This window comes from Dryobates pubescens, chromosome 1 (assembly GCF_014839835.1).
Source record: "Dryobates pubescens isolate bDryPub1 chromosome 1, bDryPub1.pri, whole genome shotgun sequence".
Taxonomy (NCBI): Eukaryota; Metazoa; Chordata; class Aves; order Piciformes; family Picidae; genus Dryobates; species Dryobates pubescens.
Window position 1 is genome coordinate 30,811,035 of NC_071612.1, and position 18,292 is coordinate 30,829,326.

The 18,292-nt window shown below is 50.2% G+C and overlaps 1 protein-coding gene across 1 annotated transcript in view; it reads left to right on the forward strand.

Annotated features, from left to right (window-relative positions):
• Positions 1 to 18,066, forward strand: part of LOC104299134 (melanopsin) — a 34,376-nt gene extending 16,310 nt beyond the window's left edge. The window contains exons 6-10 of the mRNA XM_054163326.1: positions 2,839 to 2,946; positions 8,714 to 8,888; positions 9,820 to 9,906; positions 10,609 to 10,758; positions 17,677 to 18,066. Coding sequence (XP_054019301.1) covers positions 2,839 to 2,946; positions 8,714 to 8,888; positions 9,820 to 9,906; positions 10,609 to 10,758; positions 17,677 to 18,066 — 910 coding nt within the window. The remainder of the gene's footprint in view (positions 1 to 2,838; positions 2,947 to 8,713; positions 8,889 to 9,819; positions 9,907 to 10,608; positions 10,759 to 17,676) is intronic.
• The last annotated feature ends 226 nt before the right edge of the window (positions 18,067 to 18,292 follow it).

The following is an 18,292-nucleotide window of genomic DNA, read 5'->3' on the forward strand; positions in this document are numbered from 1 at the left end:
TCTTTGGAACCCCCTCTCTCCCCCCCTTACCTCCCTTTTTCCCCAAAAAGGGGTTAGAGAGAGAGAAAGGCAAGTTACTAAGGAAAAGAGTTGTTAGCAAGCTTCAAAAGCCCATGCAGGATTAGTGTTTGCTTATCTGAAGGCCAAGTCCAGCAGTTCGCAGAAGAAGCAGGCAGGGAGAACAGGCTGAAACACCCAACTCCCCCAACTCCCAAACCGAACTGAACTGAGGAAAAAAAATTTTCCAACCGCTTCACAATCTAAAGCTGAATTTTTGTTTATCAACCAATGAAATTCGTTTAGAATATCAGAATGTTTTGGTTCTAGTACCAAAAACATTAGCCAGTGTGTTCCAGCAGTGTTTGTTCTTAAAGGCACAGCCTCAAACGACCACAGGGATGAAGCCACCAAAGAGGCTATTTGTTTCTTTATTTTAAAACCTTTCTGACTTTTTCTCTGCATTTTTGGTACACTTTCATTTTTTCTCCACTCCCCCATGATGCTTTGTGGGTGTGAATTGGAGGAGTTGCCTTTTTTCCTCCTAAAACCTCTTCTCTCGAGAGGCTTCCAGCATACAATGCTGCCTCTGACAGAGGCCAGAGGAGACGTTATATTCCCTGATAATGTCCTCTGAGCTCCTGTGTTCCTTCAACCATTTTCCACTCCAAAGGGATGTGTTTTCTTGTCATTGCATGTTCTTGACTTCAAGTTCAGGTTGAACAGGGCTTTGAACAACCTCACCCCTAGTGAAAGATCACAGAATCACAGAACACATCCAGTTGGAAGAGACCTCCAGGCTCATCCAGTCCAACCTTCCACCCAGCACTGCAGGCTTAACACTAAACCATGTCCTTAAGCACCAGCTCCACACACTGCTTCAACACCTCCAGGGATGCTGACTCCAGCACTGCCCTGGGCAGAACATTCCAATGGCTGAGATCTCTCTCTGGGAAGAAATATTTCCTAGCATCCAGCCTGAACCTCCCCTGCTGCAGCTTGAAACCATTTCCTCTGGTCCCATTTCTTGCCACCAAGTAGAAGAGGCTGCCCCTTCCTCACTCCAACCTCCCTTCAAGTAGCTGTAGAGAGTGATGGAGTCTCCCCTCAGCCTCCTTTTCTCCAGACTGAACAACCCCAGCTCCCTAAGCCCTTCCTCTGCCCATGGCAGAGAGGTTGAAGTCCATGACCTTTCAAGGTCTCTTCCACCCCGAAACACTTGTTGATTCTATGGTATATTGATTCTGGCTATCCTTTGCTGACATTGGTCACACATGGCTGCCTGTGGGAGCTTCACGTCAAGGAGAAAATATTAGTTTCAAACCTTTTCCAGTCCACTTTTCCTTCTGTAGTGTTTGCAGCTGAGTCATTGGGTAGCACAAAAGAGAGACTGGCCATTGAAATGTGCTGCCCAGGGAGGTGGTGGAGTCACCATCCCTGGAAGTGTCTAAAAAGTCTGGAAGAGACACTTGGTGCCATGGTTTAGTTGATCAGATGGTGTTGGGTGATAGGTTGGACTTGATGATCTCAAAGGTCTTTTCCAACCTGGCTGATTCTGTGATTCTGTATTGCCACTGAAGGACTTTTAGGTTTGATGCTGTTTTCTCTTTTATTGCCATTCCCTTCTCCCAGATGATCACGGTGGTGGTGGTTTTGGTGGGGGTTTGGGCTTTTCTTGTCCAGTGTACAAGCAGGGAAGGTGACATATAGTGCGTCAGCAGTGAGTTTGCAGATGACACCAAGTTGGGTGGCAGTGTTGATCTGCACCAGGGTAGGGAGGCTCTACAGAGGGACTTGGATAGATTGGATCCATGGCCAACGTTACCAAGAGGAGCTTCAACAAGGCCAAATGCCAGGGCCTGCACTTGGGGCACAGCTACCCCAAGCAATGCCACAGGCTTGGGGCAGTGTGGCTGGAAAGCTGCTGGCAGAAAGGGACCTGGGGGTGCTCATGGACAAGCAGCTGAAGAGGAACCAGCAGTGTGCCCAGGTGGCCAAGAAAGCCAAAGGCATCCTGGCTGGGATCAGCAATGCTGTGGCCAGCAGCAGCAGGGAGGGGATTGTCCCCTGGCACTCAGCTATGCTCAAGCCACCCCTGGAGTGCTGTGTCCAGTTCTGGGCACCTCAGCACAAGAGAGATGTGGAGGTGCTGGAGCCAGGGCAGAGGAGGGCAAGGAAGCTGTGAAGGGCCTGGTGAATAAATCTGATGAAGAGCAACTGAAGGAGCTGGGGATGGTTAGTGTGAAACAGAGGAGGCTGAGGGGAAGCCTCATTGCTCTCTACAACTACCTAAAAGGACCTTGTGGAGAGGTTGGTGCTGGTCTCTTCTCACAGGTAATTAGTGACAGAAGAAGAGGGAATGGCCTCAAGCTGTGACTGGGTAGGTTTAGACTGGACATCAGGAAGAATTTTTTCCCAGCCACAGTGGTCAGGCATTGGAATGTGCTGGGCAGGGAGGTGGTGGAGTCCCCAAGCCTGGCTGTGTTTCAGGGTGATTTGGATGTGGTGCTTGGGGCTCTGGTTTAGAGTAGGTTTCTTGTAGAGTAGGTTTCTAGGTTGGACTTGGTGATCCTGAGGAGCTTTTCCAACCTGAGTATTTCTGTGATTATTTGTGTTGATGGTCATCCTCAAACAGCTAACCAATGACCTGCGTGGCTTTCATCTTCTCCAAATGAATGTGCTCTCTGGCAAATGCAAGCCTTTCATCTGAGCAAAGAAGGAATGAACGAGTGAGTGAGTGAATGAATGACTGGGTTGCAAGAATGTTTCTTCTCAAGAGGTCACAGCAGGACCCCAGTAACCCATGGCATAGCTGTGTGTAATGTTTTTGCTTTGTTTTAGTCAAGGCAGCACCCTAACGCCATATTCCAAATCTGTGCCAGCAGTTATTGCCAAAGCCTCTGCCATCTACAACCCCATCATATATGCCATCATTCACCCAAGATACAGGTACAGTACACATGTAGGTATGTCTAGAACTGCTCCTGCACATGGGGAGGGAGGGGGAGGTGGTTTACAATCAATTAAATACCCTCATTCCCTCAGCCTCATCCTGCCCCCTCCTTGGCCACCCCCTGACGGGATCACAGTATCACAGTATCACTAAGGTTGGAAGATCAGTATCACTAAGGCTCAAAGATCATCGAGTCCAACCTGACTCCACAGACCTCATGACTAGACCATGGCTCCAAGTGCCACATTCAATCCCCTCTTGAACACCTCCAGGGATGGGGACTCCACCACCTCCCTGGGCAGCACATTCCAATGACGAATGACTCTCTCGGTGAAGAACTTTCTCCTCACTTCCAGCCTAAACGTCCCCTGGCACAGCTTGAGACTGTGTCTTCTTGTTCTGGTGCTGGTTGCTAGAGAGAAGAGACCAACCCCTTCCTGGCTACAACCACCTTTCAAGGAGTTGTAGAGAGCAATGAGGTCACCCCTGAGCCTCCTCTTCTCCAGGCTAAGCAACCCCAGCTCCCTCAGCCTCTCCTCACAGGGCTGTGCTCAAGGCCTCTCCCCAGCCTTGTTGCCCTTCTCTGGACTTGGGTGTTCAGCTGCTGCACTGTGTACAGGTGCAGGACAGACCAGAGTGCACGTGAAAGCTCCAGCTGTGGCCTCAGTGGTGGCCAATACTGCAGAAGAGTCCTCGTTCTTGGCCCTCACAAGCCTGCTCAACACCCCAGAGGAGGAGGTGATGCTCAGGGGCCTCTTTTGCCACATCAAGGACAGCTGCTGAAGACCACTCTCCGCATAACAGGCGCCAAGAGGGAGGCTCAGAGAGCTCACAGGAGCACCCAATTTGTTCAGAGGTTGATTTCCTGAAATGCCTAAGTTGTTCTCATCACACCAGCTTCAGGACTTAATGTAACAAAAGTTGCTGGCCCTTGGGAGCAGCTCTGTAAGAAGCAAAGAGCATGTTCAGGGAAGCTCTGTGTGAGGTGAGAGCTGTAGGAAGCTGGGAATCTGGACAGAGCTCCCTGCAAGTAAGGAAGTTTTCCAGTTCTGCTGAAAATGCTTCTTTTTTTCACTCCCAGGCTTGCTAACTTTGGTCAAGAAGTGCTTGCCTTCAAAAAAAAAAAAGCCAGACATTTCTAAAATAATTTACTATAAACTACTGTGCCCTGCTGAGACCTCATCTGGAGTATTGAGTCCAGTTCTGGGCCCCTCAACTCAAGAAGGTCCTCAGGGAACTGCTTGAGGGAGTCCAGCGCAGAGCCACAAAAATGATGAGGAGTGGAACATCTTCCTTATGAGGAGAGGCTGAGGGAGCTGAGGGCTCTGCATCTTGGAGAGGAGGAGCCTGAGGATGACCTCACTGCTGTTGATAAAGCTGTGCAGGGTGAGTGCCCAGAGGCTGGAGCCAGGCTCTGCTGGGTGATGCCCAATGCCAGCACAAGGGCAGGGGTGGAAGATGAGGCAGAGGAAGTTCCATGGAAAGGGGAAGGAGAAACTGTTTCCCTGTGAGGGTGACAGAGCCCTGGAGCAGGCTGCCCAGGGGGGTTGTGGAGTCTCCCCCTCTGGAGATATTCCAACCCCACCTGGATGTGTTCCTGTGTGATCTCTGTGTGCTCCTGCTCTGGCAGGGGGGTTGGACTGGATGAGCTTTGGAGGTCCCTTCCAACCCCTAACATTCTGTGATAGTGTCAGTGTGAATTCCTCAGCTCCATTGTGTTCTCAGCTCTATCCCCAGCATTATGTGGGCTCCTAAATATTTTTGGGTTTTGTCTCTACAACTCACAGTGATATACTCAGAAGAAGCTGTACTTCACAAGACAGATAAAACTTGGAGCTTGCCATTTTCTGCCATGGCTGTATGCAATGTGTTTTCAAAGCACTTGCAGTGAACAGCACTTCATTGTACAGAAGGGGAAATACTTGTAGCAGAACTTCAGCATATCATAGAATCAGAGAATGGCTTAGGCTAGAAGAGACCTTAGAGGTCATCCAATCCAACCTCCCTGCCATGGCCAGGGACACCTCTCCACTAGCCCAGCTTACTCAAGGCCCCATCCAACCTGGCCTTCAACAGCTCCAGGGAAGGGGCAGCCACAGCCTCTCTGGACAATCAATTCCAGAGTTTTACCACCCTCCTAGTGTAGAATTTCTTCCTAAGATCCAATCTAAACCTATTCTCCTTCAATTTAATCCATTCCCCTTGTCCTTGTAAGTCCCTCTGCAGCCTTCCTGTAGGTTCCCTTCAGGTGTTGGAAGGTATCCTCCTAGAGTCTTCTCCAGGCTCAACAATCCCAGTTCCCTCAGCCTGTCCTCAGAGCAGAGGTGTTCCAGCCCCTGGATCATCTTTGTGGCCTTCCTCTGGACTTGTTCCAGCAGATCTACGTCCCTCTTAAAGTGGGGACACCAGAACCGGATGCAGTATTGGAGGTGGGGTCTCAGCAGAGCAGAGTAAGGGGGAGAATCCTTTCTCTTGCCCTGCTGGCCACACTCCTCCTGCTGCATACAGTTGGCCTTCTGGGCTGCATGAGGGCTCTGCCGGCTCAAGGGGAGCTTCTCAATAGATTATTCTGCAAGTCTTTCGAAGCTTATCTACCCCAAAGGGCTGCTGCATCAAAGGGTGAGAGAAGACCTGGGTAAGAGTCTAGATGTCTAAGGTGCTGGATGCCTAAGTGCCACTAGGGGGCAGAGTTTGCCACCGCGAGGAGCTTTGTCTCACCCCAGGAGTGGACAAGCTACCAGTTTAGATGTCCTGAAAATTAGGGTTTAGGAGATGGAAACGGAGCTCCCTGTTTGGAGAGTTTGATGTGTGACGATTATAGCTCTCAGAACAGGCAGAGGTTTTCAGAAGGCTGCTGGAAATACACCCAGGAGTGGTGAGAGCATCTGTACTTTGATGGAAATACCTGCTGTTGGAGCTGATGCCCTTGGAGCTGACTCCATCTTAGAATCACAGAACTGTCAGGGTTGGAAGGGACCTCAAGGATCAGCCAGTCCCAACCCCCCTGCTCATGGGCAGGGACACGTCACACTACAGCAGGTTGTTCACAGCCACATCCAGCCTGGCTGCAAAAACCTCCAGGCATGAGACTGCCACCACCTCCCTGGGCAGCCTGTTTCAGTGTCTAGATATAGTCCTTGCTCTCTCACTCCCCACCAGTATAAAGCAGCAAAAAACCTCATCTCCCTGATAAGTATCACTGGAAGTAACAAATGTAGGGGTGTAAGGCAATGTAGGTGAGGTTTTAATTCATGAAATGCTGCCTCATGAAGGAAGAAAGTTTTTACTCTGTGTGGCCAGCAGGGCTGGAGAAATTCTTCTCCCTTTCCACTCTGCCCTGCTCAGACCACAGCTGCAATCCTGTGTCCAGTTCTGGGCTCCCCAGTTCAAGAGAGACAGAGACCTGCTGGAGAGAGTCCAAGGGAGAGCCAGGAGTATGCTTAGGGGACTTGAGCATCTCCCCTGCGGAGAGAGACTGAGAGCCCTGGGGCTGTTCAGTCTGGAGAAGAGAAGGCTGAGAGGGATCTGATCAATGTCTATCAATAGCTGAAGGCTGGGGGTCAAGTGGAGGGGGCCAAGCTCTTTTGGGTGGTGTGCAGAAATAAGACAGGGAACAACAGGTACAAGCTTGACCAGAGAAGGTTTCAGCTCAACATGAGGAGAAACGTCTTTAGAGTGAGAGTGCCAGAGCTCTGGAGGAGGCTGTCCAGAGAGGTTGTGGAGTCTCCTTCTCTGGAGAGAAGGCAACTTGAGTAGTTCCCATCCTCAGGAAGACTGTGGCAGACTGATGTCTATGTCTGAGAGAAGTGGTTCAGCTTCTCAGCTGGGAATATAAAGCTGGCAGGGAAAGCTTTGGGGTTCTTCTGCTCCACATAGAGCCAGGAGGAATAGACCCACAGAGCTATGATGAAGATTATTATTTAATGAATAAGGCAGGTTTTAAGTTCCTTGGGGTCTAGATCATCTTTCTTTTCTGTGCTCTGTCCCCTGAGATCCTACAGCACAAATGAATAACAAAATCTGAGTCTTGTGGACCTCTTCTCCTTCCTTTTTAATGCTCATCCTGTGCCTTTGCACAGTGAAGGCATCTGTACCAGCCAACCTGAAACCTTTCTGGTTCAATTAAGTCATGAGCTTCAATATCCTACTTACCCACCCAGCTCTTCTAGGCTCATTGCAAGGCCCAGAAGCCACTTTCATAGTATCAGTATCACAGTTTCATAGTATCAGTATCATAGTATCAGTCAGGGTTGGAAGGGACCACAAGGATCAGCTAGTTCCAACCCCCCTGCCATGGGCAGGGACACCCCACACTAGATCAGGCTGGCCAGAGCCTCATCCAGCCTGGCCTTAAACACCTCCAGGGATGGGGCCTCAACCACCTCCCTGGACAACCCATTCCAGGGCTTCACCACTCTCATGGGGAAGAACTTCCTCCTCACCTCCAGCCTGAATCTCCCCACCTCCAGCTTCATTCCATTCCCTCTAGTCCTATCACTACCTGAGAGCCTGAGGAGTCCCTCCCCAGCCTTCTTGTAGCCCCCTTCAGATACTGGAAGGCCGCAATTAGGTCACCTCAGAGCCTTCTCTTCTCCAGACTGAACAGCCCCAACTCCTTCAGTCTGTCCTCATAGCAGAGCAGCTCCAGCCCTCTGCTCATCCTCATGGCCCTTCTCTGGACACCTTCCAGCACCTCCAGATCCCTCTTGTAATAGGGGCTCCAGAACTGGAGGCAGTACTCCAGGTGTGGTCTCAGCAGAGCTGAGTAGAGGGGGAGAATCACCTCCCTTGCTGGCCACACTTCTCTTGATGCAGCCCAGGATCTGATTGGCATTCCGGGCTGCAAGTCACACTGAGAGCTCCTGTTGAGCTTCTCCTCCCCCAGCACCCCCAAGTCTCTCTCCTCAGGGCTGCTCTCAGCCAGTCACTGCTCAGTCAGTGCCCCACTTTGCTATTTAGGAGTTTCCACTAGGCATACCACACCGTTTCCAGGTAGTTTGAAGAGTCCTAATCAAAACAGAAGTCATGCTGAGGTCATGTTGCCACATAATTTTTCAAAGCTGTGGTAGGTTGAGAGAGGGCCTAGCTCTCCCTCCCCCACAGGAAAAGAAACCACAGCTAACTAAGTCGGAGAAGCAAGCTATATTTACAAGCATATATATGGAATGCAGGTTATATATAACACAATTTATACAGTATTTACAAAATATATACAGAAATATACAGCAAAGAAAAATAACACAACAAAATTCCCTCCTCGAGGAGGGTTTCCCTCCCTGTAACCCCTTCTCTTCCCCCCTACCTCCCTTTTTTCCCAAAAAGGGGTTAGAGAGAGAAAGAAAGGCAGTTAGTAAGGAAAAGAGATGTTGCTAGGCTTCAAAAGCACATGCAGGAATTAGTTTGCTTATCTCAAGGTCAGCTCCGGCTACTTTGCTGAGAAGCAGGCAGGCAGGTAGAGAAGCAGATCAGGCTGGCACAGCAGAACAGGCTGAAACTGCAGAACAGACTGAAAACTGCAGGACAGACTGAAACTCTGAAAAATTCCAACTGCCCTACAACTTAAAGTTGCATTCTGCCCATCCACCAATGAAATTCGTTTAGAATATCAGAGTGTTTTCATTCTGGTACCTAAACATTCAGCCAGAGTGTTCCCAACACTGTCTCTCTCTTAAAGGCACAGCCTCAAACGGTCACAAAAGCCACATCACTAATGTGTCTTTTTGTTTCTTTCCTCTCCCATTTCCCTCCCCCATTGTCCTTCAGGAGAACCATCCACAATGCTGTGCCCTGCTTGAGGTGCTTAATACGAGTCTCAAAGAATGACCTCCTGCGAGGCTCTATCAATGAGTCATCATTCAGGACCTCTCTCTCCAGCCATCAGTCCCTTGCTGGCAGAACTAAGAGCACTGGCATTTCATCAGTTTCTGCTGGAGAAGCTGTAAGTCTTTTCTTGTTTCCATGAAGGAAAGTGAGGCTAATTGTTTGTGCAACTCCCCCATACTGTCTTCTATAACATCCTCATAGAAAAGCTCAGGACATGTGGCACAGAGGGTTGGTCCATAAGGTGGATTACAAACTGGCTCCACAACAGAGTACAGAGAGTTGTCATCAGTGGCACAGAGTCAACCTGTAGCCAGTGGTGTTCCTCAGGGATCAGTAGTGGGTCCAGTTCTGTTCAATATCTTTATCAACAACCTGGCTGAGGGCATTGAGAGCAGCATGTAGGCTGTTCACATGCTTACTGGGACCATGGATGTTCAAGTTAAGTCTTTAACATAAAATGAATAGAGCCATTGCCAGGCAGTCTCCATACAGAATCATAGAATCACAGAATTGTCAGGGTTGGAAGGCACCTCAAGGCTCAGCCAGTTCCAACCCCCCTGCCATGGGCAGGGACACCTCACACTACAGCAGGTTGTTCACAGCCACATCCAGCCTGGCTGCAAAAACCTCCAGGCATGAGGCTGCCACCACCTCCCTGGGCAACCTGTGCCAGTCTCTCACCACCCTCATGGGGAACAACTTCTTCCTAACATCCAATCTCAATCTACCCATTTCTAGTTTTGCTCCATCCCCCCAGTCCTATCACTCCCTGACATCCTCAAAAGTCCCTCCCCAGCTTTCTTGGAGCCCCCTTCAGATACTGGAAGGCCACAAGAAAGTCCCCCCAGACCTTTCTTTTCTCCAGACTGCACAACCCCAACTCCCTCAGTCTGTGTCCATAGCAGAGCAGCTCCAGCCCTCTGCTCATCCCGGTGGCCCTTCTCTGGACACCTTCCAGCACCTCCAGATCCTTTCAGATAACTATTTCTGCTCCACTGTAAGTGGAAATGAGATAATCTGCCCTGCTGATTCAATTCCATTCACAGGTCACTGGTTACACAATGGTGCATGACATTATCAGCTGTGATGATTTCATCAGCTGCAAAACCCCCAGGTTGTCCTTGCAGTATGAGGTTAGTAAACACACTGTAGCCATAGCCTAGCACTAAAGCGAGAGTATATTTTGTTTGGGGTTGCTTGGCTCTTTGAGCCAACAAAGCACCTACACACACCTGGATCCCCCTTGAGATCGTGGGTCTGCTTGTTTGCTTACACTTGTGCTTTGTTTGCTGGTTGTGGACAATGTGTAGTGACAGAGAAATGTTTTCACAGAATGGTCAGGCTTGGAAAGGACCTCAATGATCAGCAGGGCAGGGACACCTCACACTACAGCAGGTTGCTCACAGCCACATCCAGCCTGACTGCAAAAACCTCCAGGGATGAGGCTCCCACCAGCTCCCTAGGCAACCTCTGCCAGTCTCTCACCACCCTCCTAGTGAAAAAATGCTTCCTAACATCCAATCTGAATCTGCCCTCCTCTAGCTTCAATCCATTCCCTGATCTAGTGGAAAGTGATCCATCCACTGATCTGGTGGAAAGTGCCTCTGCCCATGGTAGTTGGGGTTGGAACTGGATGATCCTTGAGGTCTCTTCCAACCCTGACAATTCTGTGCTTAACATTCAAGCTTCACCCCAGGAAATTTTTGACTGTGAGTCCTGTGTTAGAGCAGCTTTTGTTTTCTGTGGCTGTGCATGGCTTCTGCCAGAGAACTTTGAGTGTTTGAGTGTTTGAGAGAGGCTGCAACTGGCTGAAACGCTTCATCATCTGTGACTAGACATGGAGTGATGTAGAGCTTGATCCTGTGGAGCCAGCTCATAGGAGACTGCAGCCTCGCCGAAGCCACTCTTTCTCAACGAGTTTGAGACAGGAGAAGAAAGACCTGCTCCCAAAGACCTGCAGCTGTGATGCAGCAACAGCAGAAAAGGTAAGGGAACAAAAAGTCCCTGCTAGGGACTTTCCATTTCCATGTTAATCTTGTACATCAGTTCCTGAATAGAATCACAGAATTGTCAGGGTTGGAAGGGACCTCAGCCAGTTCCAACCCCCCGGCCATGGGCAGGGACACCTCACACCACAGCAGGTTGCTCACAGCTACATCCAGCCTGGCCTTAAAAACCTCCAGGGATGAGGCTTCCACCACCTCCCTGGGCAACCTGGATAGCCTTTATGCCTGTTTCCTCTGTAGGCTTCATTCCAATGTGATCTTCATCTTTGTTGTTATTTCTTTTGTTGCTATTAATGAGACTGTCAAGAACATGTCAATAATACTTGTTTTTTTCACTGTGACATGTTGCCCATTTTTGGGAAGCCAGCATCAACTCGTAACTCTATAGCAGTATGCAAACAGTCAGTAGCATCAAATGTGAGAAGTGCTGGGCCCCATCCTGTTCAGTATCTTTGTTGATGATCTGGATGAGGGCATTGAGTCCATCATCAGTAAGTCTGCAGATGACACCAACTTGGGAGCAGGAGTTGATCTGTTAGAGGATAGGAGAGCTCTGCAGAGGGGCCTTGCCAGGCTGGACAGATGGGCAGAGTCCAACAGGATGGCATTCAACAAGTCCAAGTGCCAGGTGATGCACTTTGGCCACAACAACCCCATGCAGAGCTACAGGCTGGGGTCAGAGTGTCTGGAGAGCAGCCAGGCAGAAAGGGACCTAGGGGTACTGGTGGATAGTAGGCTGAACATGAGCCAACAGTGTGCCCAGGTGGCCATGAAGGCCAATGGCATCCTGGCCTGCATCAGGAACAATGTGGCCAGCAGGAGCAGGGAAGTCATTCTGCCCTGTGCTCAGCACTGGTTAGACCACACCTTGAGTCCTGTGTCCAGTTCTGGGCTCCTCAATTTAAGAAGGACATTGAGACACTTGAAGGTGTCCAGAGAAGGGCAAAGAGGCTGGGGAGGGGTCTGGAGCACAGCCCTGTGAGGAGAGGCTGAGGGAGCTGGGGTTGCTTAGCCTGGAGAAGAGGAGGCTCAGGGGAGACCTTCTTGCTGTCTCCAACTCCCTGAAGGGAGGTTGTAGCCAGGTGGTCTCTTCTCCCAGGCAACCAGCACCAGAACAAGAGGACACAGTCTCAAGCTGTGCCAGGGGAGGTTTAGGCTGGAGGTGAGGATAAAGTTCTTCCCAGCAAGAGAGATTGGCCATTGGGATGTGCTGCCCAGGGAGGTGGTGGAGTCACCATCCCTGGAGGTGTTCAAAAAAGGCTTGGATGTGACACTTGGAGCCATGGTTTAGTTATCAGGAGGTGTTGGGTGATAGGTAATAGGTTGGACTTGATGATCTCTGAGGTCTTTTCCAACCTGGTTGATTCTGTGATTCTATGAAGCTGCCTTCTTTGTCTACCCCAGTGTGGTGGTTTGAAAGGAAAGGCTCCGCTTTCCCTCCCCCACTGAGAAAGAGACCACAGCTAAACCCAGTCGGAGAAAAGAGATTATATTTTACAAGGAAACAGATTCTATGTAACACAACAAATACAGGTATTTTACAATATATACAGGAATATACGGCAAATGAACTCAACCAGAAACCAGACCCCCCACAGAGGGGGCTTCCCCCTGAGCCCCCCTTCACCCCCTACCTCCCTTCTCCCCCCGAGAGGTAGAAGAAGAGACGAGGATGGTTAGCAGGACAGGGGAAGAAGCGGACAGGCCTGTTACAGGGAGAAGTTAGTTCTTATCTCTTGGCAAGAAGCCCAGAAGCAGATCCACCCGAAAGGGACAGCGAAGGAAGGAAGACTGAGAGAAAGTTCCAGCTGCGCTGGGTCTAACAATCTCACCTCCCACAATCCTACCAATGAAATTCGTTTAGAATACCAAAATATTTTACAAACATTTAGCCAGTGTGCCCCTTTCTTAAAGGCACAGTGTCAAACGGTCACACCCAGCTCTGGATCTTCCCACGTTGTGACAGTCTCTGTTTATTCTGTAGCCAGGGCTGCAAAGCAGAGCTTGATGTGACAGAAGCCACCCTTTTCCTTCTTATCAGTGTACATTAAAATGTTTTATTTTTGTTGAGGTGGAAGATGAGAAAGAAACTCCCATCCCTCCCTAAGGGTGGGGGAGTCTGGCAGCTGCCACCTTTCCCTCACTGAAAGAGGAGTCGGTGAGTACTCGGTGCACCTTCTGTGGATGCATCATGCTCCTTGCTGGTGCTTGGCATGATGCTGTTGAGGAATGCCTCAGTCCTGAGGAAATGCCAAGGAGAGCAGCAGTAGGTCACCTGTCAGTCAGCTTCTGCCATAACTGTAACACCAGGTCCAAAATGAGGATTTGCAGGGGTGGCAGAAGGTCCGGCGCATACCAGTGCTGCATCTTTGAGACAGATGTAGGCCTACAAGCCCCTGTGTGTGGCTGGGCTGAGGAGCATGCACTATTTGCTCAAGGCACCCTTTCGTGGGTTTGCTCTGATCTGTGCAACCAAGCACTCACATCTTGGGCAGGCACAGTATCTGCTTCTGTGCCCTGTGCTCCCTTCCAGCTCTGAAGCTAGTTGTCTAGAGACAGCATAGTTAAAGAAGAAGCTGTTCGGGACTTCTCCAGCCCTCTGATAACCCTGCACACATCTGCCCTACCTTCTTTCATGTCTCTCCTTAAGATCAAGTTCTCAGGAACCTTGCTCCTTTTCTGCAATTGTTATGAATACTATTGACGGAAAAGCAGTAACCTCAAGTGTGGTGGCAGGCAACATGGACTAAAACCTATGTCCCAACTGTTGCCTTCCATCAGTAGCCCAATGTGTCCAAGACTGTAGGTAAGTGGCAAAGCCCAGATGCTGTATCCAGCTCCTGGAGAACCACCAGCTTTTGTTCTCTCAGGGAGGAAGGATGAAAACAAGTTTGAGGAGGTCTGCATGTTCAGTAATGAAATCTTTCAGCATTCTGGAATTTCATAACTGCCTAGCCCACCAGGAGGCTCAAACAGCAAACTCTGTCTTTGCAAGACATCTGTTGGATCATCTTGATAAGTAACTTTCTGACAGAGTCCCTTCATGCTGAGGCCTTCAGTGGTGAATGGACTTTGTTTGCTCTGAGTGTTCAAAGCCTCATTTACTTTACATGGTATTTTCAGCAAAGATTTCTGTGTGGTGTGTTAGCTACGTGCAATGCATCCCTATTCATCCTAGGAGAATAAATATCTACTTGTCAAAGGTCAGAGTGTTTGAGGCCACCCATGCACCCTTAAATAAAACAGCAACCAACCAACCCTAAAGAAACACTGCTGCATATATCTATATCTATATCTATATCTATATCTATATCTATATCTATATCTATATCTATATCTATATCTATATCTATATCTATATCTATATCTATATCTATATCTATATCTATATCTCTACCTATATCTCACAGAGTGTCAGGGATTGGAAGGGACCCAAAGAGATCATTGAGTCCAACCCCCCTGCCAGAGCAGGACCAGAGAATCCAGCACAGGTCACACAGGAACACATCCAGATAGGGCCTTGAAACTCTTCAGGAAAGAAGACTCCACAACCTCTCTGGACAGCCTGTTCCAGTGCTCTGGGACCCTCACAGGGAAGAAGTTCCCCCTGGTGTTGAGGTGGAACCTCCTGTGCTGTGGTTTATATCCATTGCCCCTTTGTCCTATCACAGGGAGTAACTGAGCAGAGCCTGTCCCCTCACTCTTGACCCCCAGCCCTCAGATATTGATAGACATTGATCAGATCCCTCTCAGTCTTCTCTCCAGACTGAACAGCTGCAGGGCTCTCAGTCTCTCCTCCCCAGACAGTGCTCCAGTCCCCTAATCATCCTTGTAGCCCTCCCTTGGACTCTCTTCAGCAGATCCCTGTCCCTCCTGAACTGGGGAGCCCAGAACTGGATGCAGTATTCCAGGTGAGGTCTCAGCAGGGCAGAGCAGAGGGGGAGGAGAACCTCCCTGGTTCTGCTGGACACACTCCTCTGAATGCACCCCAGGATCCCATTGGCCTTCTTGGCCCCCAGGGCACATTGCTGTCCCATGCACAACTTCTTGTCCACCAATTCTTAAGTTTTAATAGCATGACTATTCAGTCTAAAACTGAATTCCAGTTATAGCACTTCCAAAAATGCTTGGTTATAGAAATGTAAGTGTGAAATTGGTGGGGAGTCACCTAACCTTTGCATTTAACAAAAACCAATTATTTCATTTGTTTTCATTAAGAAAACCACCTCAAAAAACATCTAAAAAAATGTTTCCCAAGCTGTAGATATCAACAGAACCTGAATTTCACAGAATCAGAGAATTGTCAGGGTTGGAAGGGACCTCAAAGATCAGCCAGTTCCAACCCCCCTGCCATGGCCAGGGACACCTCACACTACAGCAGGTTGCTCACAGCCACATCCAGCCTGGCTGCAAAAACCTCCAGGCATGAGGCTGCCACCACCTCCCTGGGCAACCTGTGCCAGTCTTTCACTACCCTCATGGGCAACAACTTCTTCCTCACATCCAATCTGAATCTCCTCTCCTCTAGCTTGGATCCATTCCCCCCAGTCCTATCACTCCCTGACACCCTCAAAAGTCCCTCCCCAGCTTTTCAGTCTGTCCCCAACTCTTTCAGTCTGTCTCCATAGCAGAGCAGCTCCAGCCCTCTGCTCATCCTTGTGGCTCTTCTCTGGACACCTACCAGCATCTCCAGATCCTTCCTGGAACAGAGGCTCCAGAACTGGACACAGTGCTCCAGGTGTGGTCTCAGCAGAGTGGAGCAGAGGGGGAGAATCACCTCCCTGGCCCTGCTGGCCACACTTCTCTTGCTGCAGCCCAGGTTCTGGTTTGGCTTTCTGGGCTGCAAGTGCTCACTGCTGGCTCCTGTTGACCTTCTCATCCACCAGTGTCCCCAGGGCCTTTATTTCAGGGCTGCTCTCCAGCCAGTCCCTGCCCAGCCTGTTTCAGTGCCTGGGATTGCCCTGACCCAGCTGCAGTACCTTGCACTTGGTCTTGTTGAACCTCATGAAGTTGTCATGGGCTTAGCTCTGCAGCCTGTCCAGGTCCCTCTGAATGGATCCATTCCCTTCATAGCCTCTCAGCTGCATCACACAGCTTGGTGTTGTCAGCAAGCTTGCTGAGGATGCCCCAGTGACACTGTCCCTCTCTGTAGTCAATAACTCAAGTGTTTGGCTCAGTGACTGGTAGCAATGAATATACCAAATATTGGTTTCCATATCAGTTAAGGAGACCTTGTTGTAGTCTTTCAGTATCTGAAGGGGGCTACAAGAAAGCTGGGGAGGGACTTCTGAGGGTGTCAGGGAGTGATAGGACTGGGGGGAATGGAGCAAAACTAGAAGTGGGGAGATTGAGATTGGATGTGAGGAAGAAGTTGTTCCCCATGAAGGTGGTGAGAGACTGGCACAGGTTGCCCAGGAGGTGGTGGCAGCCTCATGCCTGGAGGTTTTTGCAGCCAGGCTGGATGTGGCTGTGAGCAACCTGCTGTAGTGGATGGCCAAGGGCTCAGGTCCAGCCTACATGGATTTAGGAAGGGCAGGTCCTGCCTCTCCAACCTGATCTCCTTCTATGATCAGGTGACCCGTCTGGTGGATGTGGGGAGGCCTGTGGATGTAGTCTATCTGGACTTCAGCAAGGCCTTTGACACCGTCCCCCACAGTAAACTGCTGGCTAAGCTGTCAGCTCGTGGTTTGGACCACAACACTCTGTGCTGGGTTAGGAACTGGCTGGAGGGCCGAGCCCAGAGAGTGGTGGTGAATGGTGCCACATCCGGCTGGCGGCCAGTCACCAGTGGCGTCCCCCAGGGATCAGTGCTGGGCCCCATCCTCTTTAACATCTTCATTGATGATCTGGATGAGGGGGTTGAGTCAGTCATCAGCAAGTTTGCAGATGACACCAAGCTGGGAACAGATGTTAGTCAGTTAGAGGGTAGAAAGGCTCTGCAGAGGGACCTTGACCGACTGGACAGATGGGCAGAGTCCAGTGGGATGGCATTTAATAAGTCTAAGTGCCGGGTGCTGCACTTTGGCCACGGCAACCCCATGCAGAGCTACAGGCTGGGGTCAGAGTGGCTGGAGAGCTGCCAAACGGAGAGGGACCTGGGGGTGCTGATTGACACCCGCCTAAACATGAGCCAGCAGTGTGCCCAGGTGGCCAAGAAGGCCAATGGCATCCTGGCCTGTATTAGGAATAGTGTGGCCAGCAGGAGCAGGGAGGTCATTGTGCCCCTGTACTCTGCATTGGTTAGGCCACACCTTGAGTACTGTGTCCAGTTCTGGGCCCCTCAGTTTAGGAAGGACATCGAGACACTTGAACGTGTCCAGAGAAGGGCAACAAGGCTGGTGAGAGGCCTTGAGCACAAGCCCTATGAGGAGAGGCTGAGGGAGCTGGGATTGTTTAGCCTGGAGAAGAGAAGGATCAGAGGCGACCTCATTGCCCTCTACAACTACCTGAAGGGTGGTTGTAGCCAGGTGGGGGTTGGTCTCTTCTCCCAGGCAACCAGCACCAGAACAAGGGGACACAGTCTCAAGTTGTGTCAGGGGAGGTTTAGACTCGAGGTGAGGAATAAGTTCTTCACTGAGCGAGTCATTCGTCATTGGAATGGGCTGCCCAGGGAGGTGGTGGAGTCGCCGTCCCTGGAGGTGTTCAAGGGGAGATTGGACGTGGCGCTTGGTGCTATGATCTAGTTGTGAGGTCTGTTGGAACAGGTTGGACTTGATGATCCTTGGGGTCTCTTCCAACCTTAGTTACTGTGATACTGTGATACTGTGATAGTGTGAGGTGTCCCTGGCCATGGCAGGGGGGTTGGAACTGGCTGATCCTCGAGGGCCCTTCCAACCCTGACAATTCTATGACTCTATATCCTGTATGACAGCACTAATGTTCACATCTCTGCTTCAGGTTTCACTCTCCTCCAGCTGTTTGGAGAAGGTGCTTGAGCAGCCAGCTGTGCACAGTTTCCCAGAGACACTGGTGACCTGCTCCCTGAGAACAGCTTCTCTGCCTCTTGGTCTGAACAGCCACAGTGTCAGCAGAGGAGGAGACTCAGCTGCTTCGGAGATGGCAACTAAGGAGAGCGCAGCTAACGGCCTGCTGGGCTCCATCGTCAGCCCCACCGTCCCCCGCATTGTCATCATCCCTACCTCAGAGACCAACCTGTTTCAGGAGGAACTGAGAGAGGAGGAGAACGAATTATTCCACTTTCAGGACAAAAAGAGCAATCTCCTGGACTTGGAAGGGCTTAGCTCATCCATGGACTTCCTTGATGTGCTCGAGAAATTCCTGTCCTGATTTTGTCGCAAGCGAGCTTTCCGGTAGTCGTTTTCTTGGCATCTTCTCTGCTGAGTGACTCCAGATAACCAAAGCATTGTAGGTGAGGTCATCAGAACTTGGTGTATGTTCATATGGTAGTCATTAGGCAGCCTTCAGATTTGTCTTTGTACAGACCATCTGTGGTGGGTTGAAATTAACACCACCACCCACCATCCCCCAAACTGATTTGGAGATCTACCCCCCA